Raw genomic sequence first — 13,335 nt, forward strand, 5'->3', positions numbered from 1 at the left:
TGCGCATGCGTGCTCTATTAAAGCTCCAAAACGATTGATTCGTCGATTCAGTGATTCAGTCAATTTGGTCTGAACTTCCTTTTCCTTTAGCCGCCGTACAATAATGTATACTGAGACAGGAATGTTACGAACATTTTAAATTGATATTTGGAGGACAAATTGATTGTTAATTTTTAAGTTAGTACAGGTAGCATAGCCAGACTGAATCTGTGAATCGACTCTCTTTGTCAAACGACTCAGCAGGAACAAACAAGATGGCGAACATGGACGTGTTAGCCAAAACAATAGCGAAGGATTATGTGTAAGTAACATCTTTACTGACTTTATATTGCATCATTTTGGTATTTAGATATATAAATAGGGGTTACATATATAGGAAATGAAAACGTTTCCGTACAACTTGTTTGACGTGTAGTTTTCTGTCAATATCAGTTAACACACTTCTCGGTTTCTGTGGTTAACATAAACTAGCAGTATGTTTTTGTATATACTTTAAGCCATCGACAATGGAACATACGTCCTGAATGCTTTGTAATTGCAATTGTTGTCATTTATCAAAAAACAGAATATAATAAGTATGTTAATATTATTGTACTGTTCTTTACTGTTTTTCAGGGATGATGTGGAGAGCTCTGACAGTGTGGATGAAAATGAATATGGACCTGGTGAAGATGGAGCTAGAAAAGCAGATAACATGGACATTGCCAGGGTGGAAAGACACAAAAGAAGAAAACACAAACATCGGAGCAAGCACAGAAAACATAAATATCCCTTACCAGATGAGAGGGATCACAAGCACAAGTACAAACACAAACATAAGCGGAAACACAGAGACTCATTCCAGGATGATAGAGACTGTTCTGCTGGCTGTGAAGGTGCAGTCATCTCTCCAAAGCGATCCAGACTTGATGACCTTGCTGCTCTGGAGGAGCTGGAGAAACAAAGGGCCATGATTCAAGCAGAGCTTGATAATGAGCTGATGGAAGGGGCTGTGCAGTCAGGTATGGGACTGATATTACAGGGTTATAACTCCGATTCAGAGGAGGATGGCGAGATCCAGCAAGCTGTGCAAAACGGTGAGCAACAGAGACAAGGTTTTGATGCTCGGGGACACGCTGGAAGATCTCAACAGGATTACACAGATGATGAAAAAATTTATCCCTGGCTGGAAGACAGAAGCATGTCTGACGAGATGGCACTCCGGGCCCATAAATCAGAAAAAATAGTTAGTAAGACTGGGTTAGAAGTTAACATCAGTGATAAACCTAGTGGTCCCATCCAAGCGAGGGAACGGAGACGATCGATTGAGAGCACTGAGAGATCCAAAAATGTTGGTCATAGGTCTAAATCTCCTGTGAAGTCCAAGGCCTTGCCATCAAGCAACAAAAAATCAACTACACGGCCTGAAGAGCAAATTGAAGACCACAGATCCTCAGAAAGAAGGAGCAGGTCTAGATCTAAAGAAAGAAATACAAACTTGCCAGAAGCTGACAGGGAGAGAGACCAGAAATCAGTGAAAGTACCCTCAAAAGAAGCCTCATCTGGAAAAGAGAATCGATCTCCTGGCAGAAAGCAACCTCCAGAACAGCACTGCCTGTCTGTGTGGCCCAGGGGCCACCACTCACCTGAACACATCCCTGTTGCCCAGAGCGCAGACAGGGCATCCAGACAGGAAGGATCTTCATGTCACGACAGATCCCCTCCAAGGAGAGGCCGATCTCGGTCTGTTGAGAGGAGACGGAGAGAAGAAGATCGACAGAGACTCTCCAAAGACAGGTTCTAGCTCTGTTTGTTTAAACCTTTGATTGATAGATAGATAGATTATTACTAATATTGTTCTTATGAACGTTCCTTGTTGTTACCCAAAATTAAATTTCTTTTAAACTCACTTTCATATTGTTTTCTTATACTCAAAGGATGCGATCTCGTGATATGGCAGGGGGCCGTAGCGAGGAAAGTCCCTCTCTAAACTCCAGACGAAGGTTAAATCACTCACCTGTCAGACGAAGGTCCCGTTCTCCCAGGAGACGAACCGGCAGGTCTCCTCTTAGACACAGGTGACTGTGGTGTGCGGTAGCATTCAAAACTGTGCAACAACTCTCCATTTAGATGATACAACTATCCAATAAGCTTCAATGAGCTAAAAGTAAATGCACAAATAATAATTCATACATTTGTACCTATTTTACACATCGTCTGTAGAAATAAAGGTAAACGGATTTGGTTGCTGTCCTTAAGCGAGGGACTTAAATGGAATTTTAATTACAAGGAGCATCACATTTACATCTGAATGCTAATTTACTTATTATAACATCTCTCGGTAGAATTAAAAAGGAACTTCTTATTATTAATATTGTGTAAATCTAGGGAGCGTGACAGGACAGAGCGCAGACAGCAGGTACGTTCGGGATCACAGGAAAGACGGAAGAGAAGGAGCAGGGAAAGAGAGGACATGTTCAAGGGCAGTCTGTCTGAAGGAATGAAGCCTGAGCAGGAGGACTCGGATGATGAAGTGTGAGTATTAATGAAAAGGATGTTTTGCTTTTATGTTGCTGGTCATATATTTGGACTTAATTTTGAATACTAATCTGTGTCTAGGCTGGAGGATTATGACGTTGATGAAGAGGACGAGGAGGCTTTGATAGAACAGAGGAGACTTCAGCGCTTGGCCATTGTGCAGGTTAGAATATTTGAATCTCTTGTAATGGCTTTTAGTTTGTTTTAGCCGTACACTAATGTTCAAACGTTTGGGATCCTATTCAGCAAGGATGCATTAAAGTGATCAAAAGTGACAGTAAAGACATTTATAATGTTACAAAAGATTTCTATTTCCAATAAATGCTTTTCTTTTAAACATTCCATTAATCAAATAATCATAAATAAAAAAAATATTAAGCAGCACAACTGTTTTGTTATATGTTACCAACCCCCATGCTTTTGAACGGTAGAGTATGTAATGTGATTGTGTTTGTGTCCTGTACAGAAGTATAAGCCAGTAAATGAGGACAGTAACATGTCAGGACTCTCAGAGCATGGCAGTCCTCAGAGTAGCACTCGCAGCCGATCGCCATCTCCTGATGACATTCTTGAGCGTGTGGCTGCTGATGTCAAAGCCTACGAGCAAGAGAACCTGGACACGTTTGAGGATAATGTGAAAGCCAAGCATAGTCTTGTCTCTCAAGAAAAAGATGGTATGTCATCTGCAAAATATATTTTAATTAAAAGTGCACTTTCCACTTTAAAAAGTTGTTCAGATTAGGTTTGACAATCATGTTTAAAATGATGTACACATACATGAGAAAAACTGATTAAACTATCATATCGTACAAAAGGTGGTCCCCGCTCATGTTGAGATCGCATGACCAGTGAGTGCTCACGACTACTCATCATTCATATGGAGTGATCATAAAATTGCTAAATGTTTTTCTGCCCAATAATCTATTTAAAAATGTAACATTTTCACATTTTATTAGTTTATATAATATAATAAATACACCTGCAGATATATTTCTGAGACAGCACTAGCAACTAATAACATTTGCTTGATGCTACATCCATGCCAACAGGTGTCAGTATAAAGTCTAAAATGGCTTTCATATCAGTTTAGGAAGACAAAAAGGAGAGTCATTGAAATTTGAGACATGAAACATTTATTCTGATGTAATGCAAGGCGGTCTGATACGTTGTCAGCAAGTCTACGTTCCTTTCATTGCCTCATTGTTCATTTTCTTTAGGTGCAAATCTGAAAAAGCCACCAGCGCCAGATATGTTCACAGAGTCAGATGACATGTTCACTGCATACTTTGACGTGAGTAGCCAAGTTCCTGCTCTCCATTGCGTAGGTCAATGGCTTTGCAAGCCCCAGAATTTGATTGAATTTGTCCATGTAAGGGGATCTCTACAGGTAGAGTTGCATAGTCCTGTGCAAGCTGTTGTTTCTATACTGGAAACTTTGTTCAAAGCTTTTTTCCCAAGTGGGTAATCTGACTCTGGTGCTCACTGGATCTCGAGGCCCCTCAGACGTTGAACTGGTCTCTTATGGTGTCAGTCACTCATTCATGAATGAATATTTTAATCAACTCTCTGAATTCAATCATGTTGACAGTGACAAATCCACATCTAATCTCTCTCCGCAGAGTGCCAGGTTAAGGGCCGCAGGCATTGGCAAGGACTTCAAGGAAAACCCAAGTCTCAGAGATAACTGGACAGATGCAGAGGGCTATTACCGTAAGTCTGTTGTCTTGATGCAAATGCTGTTATTTAAATCTATAGTATCCAAGACTTGTTTATACGATTGATCTTAGGTTTCATGTTAAAGAGGACATAAAATACATGATTGTTCTTTTAATGTATTCAGGTGTGAACATTGGCGAGGTGTTGGACAAACGGTATGGGGTGTACGGCTACACTGGACAGGGTGTCTTCAGTAATGTGATCCGAGCCAGAGACTTGGCCCGAGCCAATCAGGAAGTGGCGGTGAAAATAATACGCAACAATGAGATGATGTAAGACACTTCCCTTAAAAGCTGAATGCTTAGCCTTTAAACACTTCTGTCTGGTACAGTTGGATTTCTGATCAAACCACAATGTGTGGTGTTGGTTACGTCCACAGTTTTAATGTTCTCAAATAAATTGTGTCATAGGGATTTACTTGGATAGGAACTGAGATTTAGAGTAGGTGTAGATGTGGTCTTTGTGACCGACGGACACATGTTTTCTCCCACAGGCAAAAGACAGGACTCAAAGAGCTGGAGTTTCTGAAGAAACTGAATGATGCCGATGCAGATGATAAGTTCCACTGTCTGCGGCTCTTTAGACACTTTTATCACAAGCAGCATCTGTGTCTGGTGTTCGAACCACTCAGGTACATTACAGTCAACAGATTCACATGCATTAGTGCAGCTTGAGTTCTTCTCTTAAAGGATTAGTTCACTTCCAGTAAAAATTTCATGATAATTTACTCACCCTCATGTCATCCAAGATGTTTATGTTTTTCTTTCTTCAGTCAGAAAGAAAGGTTTTTGAGGAAAACATTCCCGGTATTTTCTCCATATAGTGGACTTCACTGGGAGCCAATTGGTTGAAGGTCCAAATTGCAGTTTGAATGCAGCTTCAAAGATTCTCGGTTTTCCTCAAAAACCTTAAGTTCTTTTCAACTGAAGAAAGAAAGACATGAACATCTTTGATGACATGGGGATGAGTAAATTATCAGGAAATATTTATTCTGGAAGTGAACTAATCCTTTTAAAGCAACTTTATTTCTTTCTGGCTTCAGCATGAACCTGCGGGAGGTGTTGAGGAAATATGGCAAGGACGTTGGGCTACACATCAAGGCTGTGCGTTCGTACAGCCAGCAGCTTTTCCTGGCCCTCAAACACCTCAAGCGCTGCAACATCCTGCATGCTGACATCAAACCCGACAACATTTTAGTAAGTCACAATTCTTGTGCCATAAATATTGGACACTGACTTCTATCTGTCTTATTATATAAACATATTTAATACTCTAAAGGTGAACGAATCCAAGACCATTCTCAAGTTGTGCGACTTTGGCTCAGGGTCACATGTGGCTGACAATGACATAACACCATATCTGGTCAGCCGCTTCTACAGGGCACCTGAGATCAGTAAGTAAAAACTTAACGAATCAAATTAAACCATCTAAAAAAAAAAAAAAAGAGTTTTAATGAACCCATCTGAAATTGGGTAATACTTGTTTAGGCTTTAAGAGTTTTTCTTCCTCTTTTTGCAGTCATCGGAAAGTCGTATGACTACGGAATCGATATGTGGTCTGTGGGCTGTACTCTCTATGAACTATACACAGGAAAAATCCTTTTCCCTGGGAAAACAAATAACCACATGCTAAAACTTGCCATGGACCTGAAAGGAAAACTACCTAATAAAGTAAAAATTCATTATATATTAGGAATTAAAACAAAATATATAAAAAAATAGATTAAATATTTTTTATATTTACAGATGATCAGGAAGGGTCTGTTCAAGGACCAGCACTTTGACCAAAACTTGAACTTTTTGTATACAGAGGTTGATAAGGTCACTGAGAGGGTAAGTGTTATATATTCCATTCACTTAAAAACAAAAAAAAGGAAAATAGGGCTGCATGGTTTTTTTTTTATTATTTATTTATTTTAAAAGCTCCCGGTTTCCTGTGCTTATTTATTGGACTGCACAATTTGGCCAAAAATCAACATGATTTATAAAGCTAGTTAGCTTGTTCCTTTAGTGTCCACAATTGGACATTTGTCTTTTGGCTTCACTATATAATAATATTTATCCCTAAATAAAAATAATAAACAATAAATATCACTATTGCAATTTCACTGTAAAATAAAAAAAAATTGTACTTAGAAAAATCCATTAAAAAAATTATTTTACAGTACAACTGTACTTTTTCCAATTAATCGCGCTGCCCTAATTTTATCACTGAAAAATATCTGTATAAATTACTTCAGACTAATTAAATAAATTTTTTTACCTTTCACTTTTTTCTCATTCTTCCCCTCTACACCTACGTCTCTTTCTCTGCAGGAAAAGATCACGGTCATGAGTACCATTAACCCAACTAAGGACCTATCGATGGACATGGTGGGTCGCCAGGCGCTACCAGAGGACCAGCGAAAGAAGGTTGTTCAGCTCAAAGATCTGTTGGACCAGATTCTGATGCTGGATCCTGCCAAGCGGATCACCATCAATCAGGCATTACAGCGTCCTTTCATCCAGGAGAGGATATGATCAGCAGCGTACCTCAGATTAATGATGGTTTTGTATCTACAGATATGACTCAGACAACAAAAGACGTTTGCATATTTTATTGACTTGCTATTTTATTTTAGTCTCTGATTTACTTTATTTTATTATTATTAGATGACCTACAAGACACCCTGTAAGCTGTAAATCTTTCAGAAAACAGAAAATCTTTCAAAATAATCTATATTGTTCAGATTGCATGCTTTATACACAGTTTCTTGCTAATAATCATTTCAAATATATTTGATATTATGCTCAATGTTCAGAATGTAAAAATATCAATTTGTGTGCTAAGTTCACAGACCTTATATTTTATGTAAAATTCTAGAATTTGATGTAAACCAAATATTACTCAACCACCAAGGACTGTTTAGAGTGTGACGTAAGTAAGACCAGCATAAATGCTGTCTATATCCACCCTCCCTTAGGTGTGAGAGTGAGAACTCAACCTGGCGTGCAGGCCCACGGCATGCCCCTTGCCCTAGGTGTGTTTCTGCTGAATCTGAGGTCTTGGGTCCTGCTTGACCTGGTCTGCAGGGAAAGCCTCCTCTGTAAAGGCAGGTTGTACACCTCTATCGGTACACTGAAGGTAAGCTAATCCTTCCAAAACAAACGGCATCAACATTTTGCATTCTTTTCAAGGCCAAAAATAAAGTGCCATCATAAAGCCCTTTAGGCTTCTCCTGCATGTTTACAGAATGTAATTTGAAGAAATGGACATGCATTGAAACCCTTTGTCACCCTTTTGCTCTGTACCAAAACCTAGTGAGGCATCATAGATATATTATATTATATCACTGTTCAAATGTTTGGGGTCTTTAATTTTGTTATTTATTTGTTTAAAAAAGTAGTATTATGAATTATTATTACAATTTAAAATCATTTTCTGTTTTAATATATTTTAAAATGTCATTTGTTTCTGATGCGAAGCTGAATGTTTTCTGCAGCCATTGCTCCAGTCTTTGCTGTCACATGATCCTTCAGAAATTAGTCTAATATGCTGAATCAGTCCTTAAGAAACATTTATTATTATTTTCAGTGTTAAAAAATAATTGTGCTGCTTAATATTTTTTATGGAAACAATGATACCTTTTTTTAGGATTCGTTGATGAATGGAGAGTTCAAAAGAATAGCATTTATTTGAAATATAATATATCTTTTGTAATATTATAAATGTCCTTGTCTTTAATGCAACCTTTCTGAATGAATGTACTTACTGACCCTATACGTTTGTGCAATACTGAAAATTATTATTAAAAAGTGTAAAATTAAAAACTATTTGACTGAAATTTTGTATGACTTTTTATATAATAATTTTATATTATTATGTTTCATTATTTTATTATGTTTAATAGAGTATTGCAGTCGTGAACGTACGTAGAGCATTCCAAAATGTTCACTTTTTAAGGCGCTGCCTTAGTATGCAATAGTCAGTGAGACAGCTTCACTAGATTTTGGAACAGAGCTTCTGTTGTGGTGTTTCTCACAGAGTCAAAACAGTTGGTATGAATGAAAAGACTGACTTATCACTTTCTCAAAAATGGAAGGAACTGATTACGGTTGACATTGAGGGTAAGGGTGAATCCAAGTATTTTTTTAATGGACCAAGCACCTTCAGTGTACTGCCTCTGATAGACATGCCTCACCTTTTTCAGAGATGTCACACTTATCTGTCATAGTTTTTGCATAATCTATTGAGTGTTTTTCAATATGCATGAGAATATATGTATGGCTTCCAATGCACTACTGTACAAACCCTCTGGTGTGTTTTTCACTATGCGTAGACTATTTAGATGTATTTTTTTGTGACTGTTCTTGTGATTGTGACAATGTTGTCTTTTGATACAGGGGTTTTCCTGCTCTGATCTATGAATCTGCTTGTTACAAGCGGTAATTGCTTCTTTATTCATATCTCAATTCCTTATGTTCCAAATCTATACACCGGTCATAAAGTACGCTGGAAGAATTATCTGCCTGTTTTTTTTTTTGCAAAGCCTGTCCTGCATGATAATGGAATAATTTGAATTTACTGTAAATTCACATTATTTGTTATCATTAAACAATATAAAAATAAAGCTGTTTTGTGGTGGAAAAAAAATTAATTTAGACTTCCCACAAGTTGTCTGTCTTTCAAGAATTTCATGCAAGTTAATCATAACAGTGTAAGAACATAATTCAACGTCTTAGGAAGCTTGTGGTGGGTTTTGTTTCATCAACACTAACTGCTGTTTGTGCTGTTTCTCCCACTGTTTCTTTGTGTTCGAGTATATTCTCTGGCCAATGGAGACATGTCTGTCCATCATCCTCCTGCCTGCCTCTGCTTTCAAAAGGACGAGACCTCTTCAAGGCCCTTTATCAGGTCACTCCTAAAGGCATGTTTAGATCCAACACAAAGCAAAGCTCTGATTAGAAATGAACAGCCAGTTCAGAGGCTAATTCTCATAGGATTAATGTTCCCATCTCATGTGTAGTATCAATCAATGTCTAATTTCTATTCCAGCTTTTTAGGGATGTAGATATTAGATGATATTAATGAATTTGGCAGCAGACAATGGGTTTTCAGATGCCAATGATAGGGGCCCTTTTCTTAAATATAAGGGCAGCTGTATATTTTCCTTTATTAAAACCCTTTTATTTTATAAATGAACTTATATACATGAATTTTACACAGAATAACCTATCTATATTCAGCTTTGTGAGGACCTTGCATTGACTTTATCCATTGGTGTGAACCACAGAGATTCGTTCTTGGACCGTTTTATATTCAAGACCTAAAAATATGGGCTGATTTAGTCACCTTGTGTGTCGGCTGATGAGTGTGTATTTCCCCAGGATATTTCAAGAATGTGTACTTTCTGTAATGTACCAAGATACTGGTATGTTTATTCTTTGTATTATAGGTGCTGTCTGTTAAAGAAGACTCTTAAAGGAAATCTCATCTGAAAAAAGGTTTCTGTTTTAGAGCGAGCTTTTACGAGAATTAAGCTGTTGATTTTAAGCTGACAATATTTGTATGTGGTTGAATAAGTAGTTCCTCGTTTAGCCTATGAGAAAATATGACAGTTACTGATTCTTTTTTTTCTTTTCTTTTTTTTTATATAATTTAGTCAAATCCAAATGTATTTATACAGTATAACCAAATTTTTGCCTAAACCCAATAAATACCTCCTAAATTTGCAATTTACAAGCAATTCATACTTATGCTTAAAACACTATATATAGTGACAATGCAGGTTTTTAAAATAAATTTACTCAACATACATAAAAATTGTTACAATCTGGTATTACACATTCCAGATTTATCAACCAAAAGGTAATGCTTTTCCTTTTTAAGAAATACATGTTTGCATGTCGCCCACAAAAGTAATCGTTCTTGAACCACAACTAACCATTTTCAATTCTATTTTCAGGGTAAGTGTTAAAATCTTCCCTACTGTCATGGCCACGTGTGATTCCAAGTGTGATAGAGATCCTGATGGCCAGCTGCTGTCCTACTCTGTTATTGAAGTGCCTTTCAAGAGCTCATCTTCTTATCCACTCAAGGGGGAAATTACCGACATTTGTACACAGCATAACAATATGTTCATTTTGTATCAGATTATACAGCCAATATTGCACAAGAATATTAATAAATGGTGAATTTTACAATGACTTATAATCTGGTTTCATTTCATTTTTAGTAGAAGTGTTTATATATTTAGGTAACACTGTATTCCAGTTAGTTCTGCTGCATGTGGTTAGTGCAAGCTCCTTATCATTTGTCTGTATCAATAAAAAGCAGCCCAAAGCCCACAAAAAAAATGAAGAACTACTGAAGAAATGTTTTTGGCTACTGTGTAAGATGTTTTTTTTTTCCTAAAACTTAAGTTATTTTTCTGTGGTAACTGACAGCATGCCACAAATGTTGTTGATGGAGCTCAACTTGTATTGAATTTGGAAGATTAAATACAGTAACATGCACACAGGTAATTACACACTGTCAATCTTACATCTTAAAACCCTTAAAAATAATTATATCATGTTTTCCTGCAAAGAGCTTTAGCAGGAACACTAGTCTTTTCAGAAGAAGTCTTCTGAGACTTTGGCATGGCTTTCTTTGAGCGTTTGCATCTCTTCGAGCTATTTGGACTACTGCATTTTTGTGACGTGCTCGAATGAACAACAAGATCTTGAACAAGGGCATCAGTCTTCTTTAATTTTACCACACCAGAGTGTGGTTTCTTAGGTAAAGCCAGTGGTTGCTGAAATCCAATCCACACCTTCCCAGGATTTGGCGAGGGGTGATTAAGTTGTGTAGACTTTGAATGAGAGCTTGAAGAAAGAGCAAGTTTTGTTAGATCTTCTAAAACTGAATTATTGCCTTTAGTCCTCAAGTGTTCTACCTGAGAACAAGGGCTTTCCACATGTCTCAGACGGTTGGCGCTTCGAACTAAAGCAGTTGCTGGACGAGATCTCACTGCTTTCCCTTGTTCTTTCTGTATAGTCGCAATCTGAAGTTTCTCCAGTTTTATCATGCGTGCAGCCATAGCTGTGAGACAAGGGTCGGTTAAACACAAGTTGTGCTGGCTCTCCAAATCATCTGCTGTGGATCGGAATTGACTAAAGTCGAGATCTTTAAGTGGAAATGGAAGAACTTCAGGATACACTTGCTCTCCTTCTCCAGTCACTGTAGGTTCTAGATCTCTATCAAAAATGTCTGGCCTCAGGTCCAATTCTACAGCAGTTTCCCATTTTAAAATAGGTTTATTGTCTTTCTCTTGGTCAGAGAGGTCACTGTTTTCAGATTCGACTGATACGGATGGTTCAGTTGCATTTCCTTCAAGACATTCATTATTGGATCTGCTACAAAGGGAATTACTGATTGTCTTGATCTCATCTGGTCGTTCGTTCCTTGGAGAAACAATGCTGACCTGTATGGAGTGGATTTCCAATTCTGGTCTGGTTACTACCTCAGGTTTATGATGAGAAATGTGTTCTTGTGTGTCCCAGAGGATTGGAGGCTGAAGACCAAGCCTCTGCCCTCTGTGTGATAGCATCTTTAACTGGGTTTTATGATGTTGCTTTAAGCTGAAGAGAATTAGTACAAAAATTTCAATTACAAGATAAATATTTGTCTAGATGCCATTTAACATCTTCAATAGATATCCAAGTATTGTGGCATGGAGTATCAGTTCCAGGTTGGCAAAGTGTGAGAAGTCTAGTGTTGCAGCATGATACAAAGCTACATTCAGTTCAACAAAAGGTTAAGATTCCTGGCAAACACTGCAAGTCTCTGTGCCAAGTTCTCATTTACATTTCTAATATATTTATTTTACATTAAACACAAAGTGTAAAACATATAGGTAGGTAACAGAACACCTACTACAAATAGTACTGCCAGCGTAATTAGAATTTATATTTCAAAATGTTTTACACTTAGATGACCCTGTCACACTGATGGCTGTCATCTGGCTGGCAATGCCTAATGGGTCAGTAAGCAGTCAGTATCTACTTACACTTGGGATGATTTTGTTTGGCTGCAACAGTTGGATGGTTCCTGTGCTGTACAGCCATTAGAAATGCTTTCCAAAGATACCTGCAAAATAAAAGCATTTCAATTTTTATGATTTTTCAATGAAATATGCAATTTGCACACATATTACTTACAAATGTAGACATGTTACTGAATATCACAAAATATAAAACATTGAATTTAACTTTCTTTTATTAGTTTTTTTAATTACTTTTTGTTCAAAGAAATGCCACTTGGTTTGATACTTTGTCATCTAAAGCAATGACATTCAGACATGACATCTCTCATCTAATGCAATCACATTCAATGACAAATACATTTATTAAATCTTGGAGTTACTGTACATGCATAATCTAAATATATATATATATATATATATATAAACAAAATAATCCTCAGTTACAGTGGCAGCTCAAGTAACTCCATATGAAACAGAAGAAACACTTATACCTGTTGTGTGTTCACTACCGCAGACATGTGCAGACTTTCCAGTCGCTGTACTAACTGAGTAATGTAGACGTCCTGTGAACAGAATATTCAAACAAGAGTGTCAATAGACAAAGGATATGTCATCTAAAGTTACCTATGTGGACACACTGTCTAGTTATATGTAATGCATCTATTAAAACATTTCACTTGCAGAGTTAAAAAATAATAATAATTATAATATTTGAAACCTTTTGTTGGAAAAGACAAAGTAGTGAAGGTTCAAAGTTTAAAACATGATATTTGCAAAACCATGACATGCGATTGGTAATATATATAAAAAGGTTCTGTTCTTTTGGTTCTCGTATTACTGGTCATTTGCATAAGAATAAACTCCTTACCTTGTCACACTCTGCTGACCAAGAGGTACCTGGGATGAAACAAGTTGTCAAGACAAAACATCCCACCAAGTCTGGAATGAAACTATGAAAAGTGTATCGAAGACATTCACTCACCTTCAAGTGGTGGTGTGAGATGTGTCCTAGACTTGGTCTGGACCCGCCAGGAACACTACAATGATGCATAAGACAAATGCACAAGACAAGACCTCTAGTCGGTGATGCACTACTG

The 13,335-nt window shown here is 37.3% G+C and overlaps 1 protein-coding gene across 3 annotated transcripts; it reads left to right on the forward strand.

The window, feature by feature from the left end:
* The first annotated feature begins 13 nt into the window (after positions 1-13).
* On the forward strand, positions 14-10,418 carry LOC306881172 (serine/threonine-protein kinase PRP4 homolog). Of its 3 annotated transcripts, XM_079435103.1 has the most exons (17): positions 14-301; positions 616-1,776; positions 1,917-2,057; positions 2,368-2,514; positions 2,599-2,680; positions 2,984-3,191; positions 3,735-3,808; positions 4,137-4,227; positions 4,358-4,505; positions 4,727-4,864; positions 5,276-5,429; positions 5,512-5,626; positions 5,752-5,903; positions 5,979-6,065; positions 6,549-7,356; positions 8,616-9,716; positions 10,178-10,418. In XM_079435103.1, the coding sequence occupies exons 1-15, from the start codon at positions 255-257 to the stop codon at positions 6,750-6,752; spliced, it is 2,949 nt and encodes a 982-aa protein (XP_079291229.1). In that variant the 5' UTR covers positions 14-254; the 3' UTR covers positions 6,753-7,356; positions 8,616-9,716; positions 10,178-10,418. The 3 variants fall into 3 exon arrangements, with proteins under 3 accessions (XP_079291229.1, XP_079291228.1, XP_079291227.1); XM_079435102.1 differs by having other exon boundaries at positions 8,616-10,418; XM_079435101.1 differs by having other exon boundaries at positions 6,549-7,324; positions 8,616-10,418.
* Positions 10,419-13,335: the final 2,917 nt, after the last annotated feature.

Source organism: Barbus barbus (genome assembly GCF_936440315.1).
Source record: "Barbus barbus genome assembly, chromosome: 15".
In the NCBI taxonomy this organism is placed as follows: domain Eukaryota; kingdom Metazoa; phylum Chordata; class Actinopteri; order Cypriniformes; family Cyprinidae; genus Barbus; species Barbus barbus.

Coding starts and splice junctions, on each gene's coding strand:
- LOC306881172 (XM_079435102.1), top strand. CDS start 255: ATGGCGAACATGGACGTGTTAGCCAAAACAATAGCGAAGGATTATGT. Junction 5,904..5,978: donor AAGGAAAACTACCTAATAAA/GTAAAAATTCAT, acceptor TTATATTTACAG/ATGATCAGGAAGGGTCTGTT. Junction 6,066..6,548: donor TTGATAAGGTCACTGAGAGG/GTAAGTGTTATA, acceptor CTTTCTCTGCAG/GAAAAGATCACGGTCATGAG.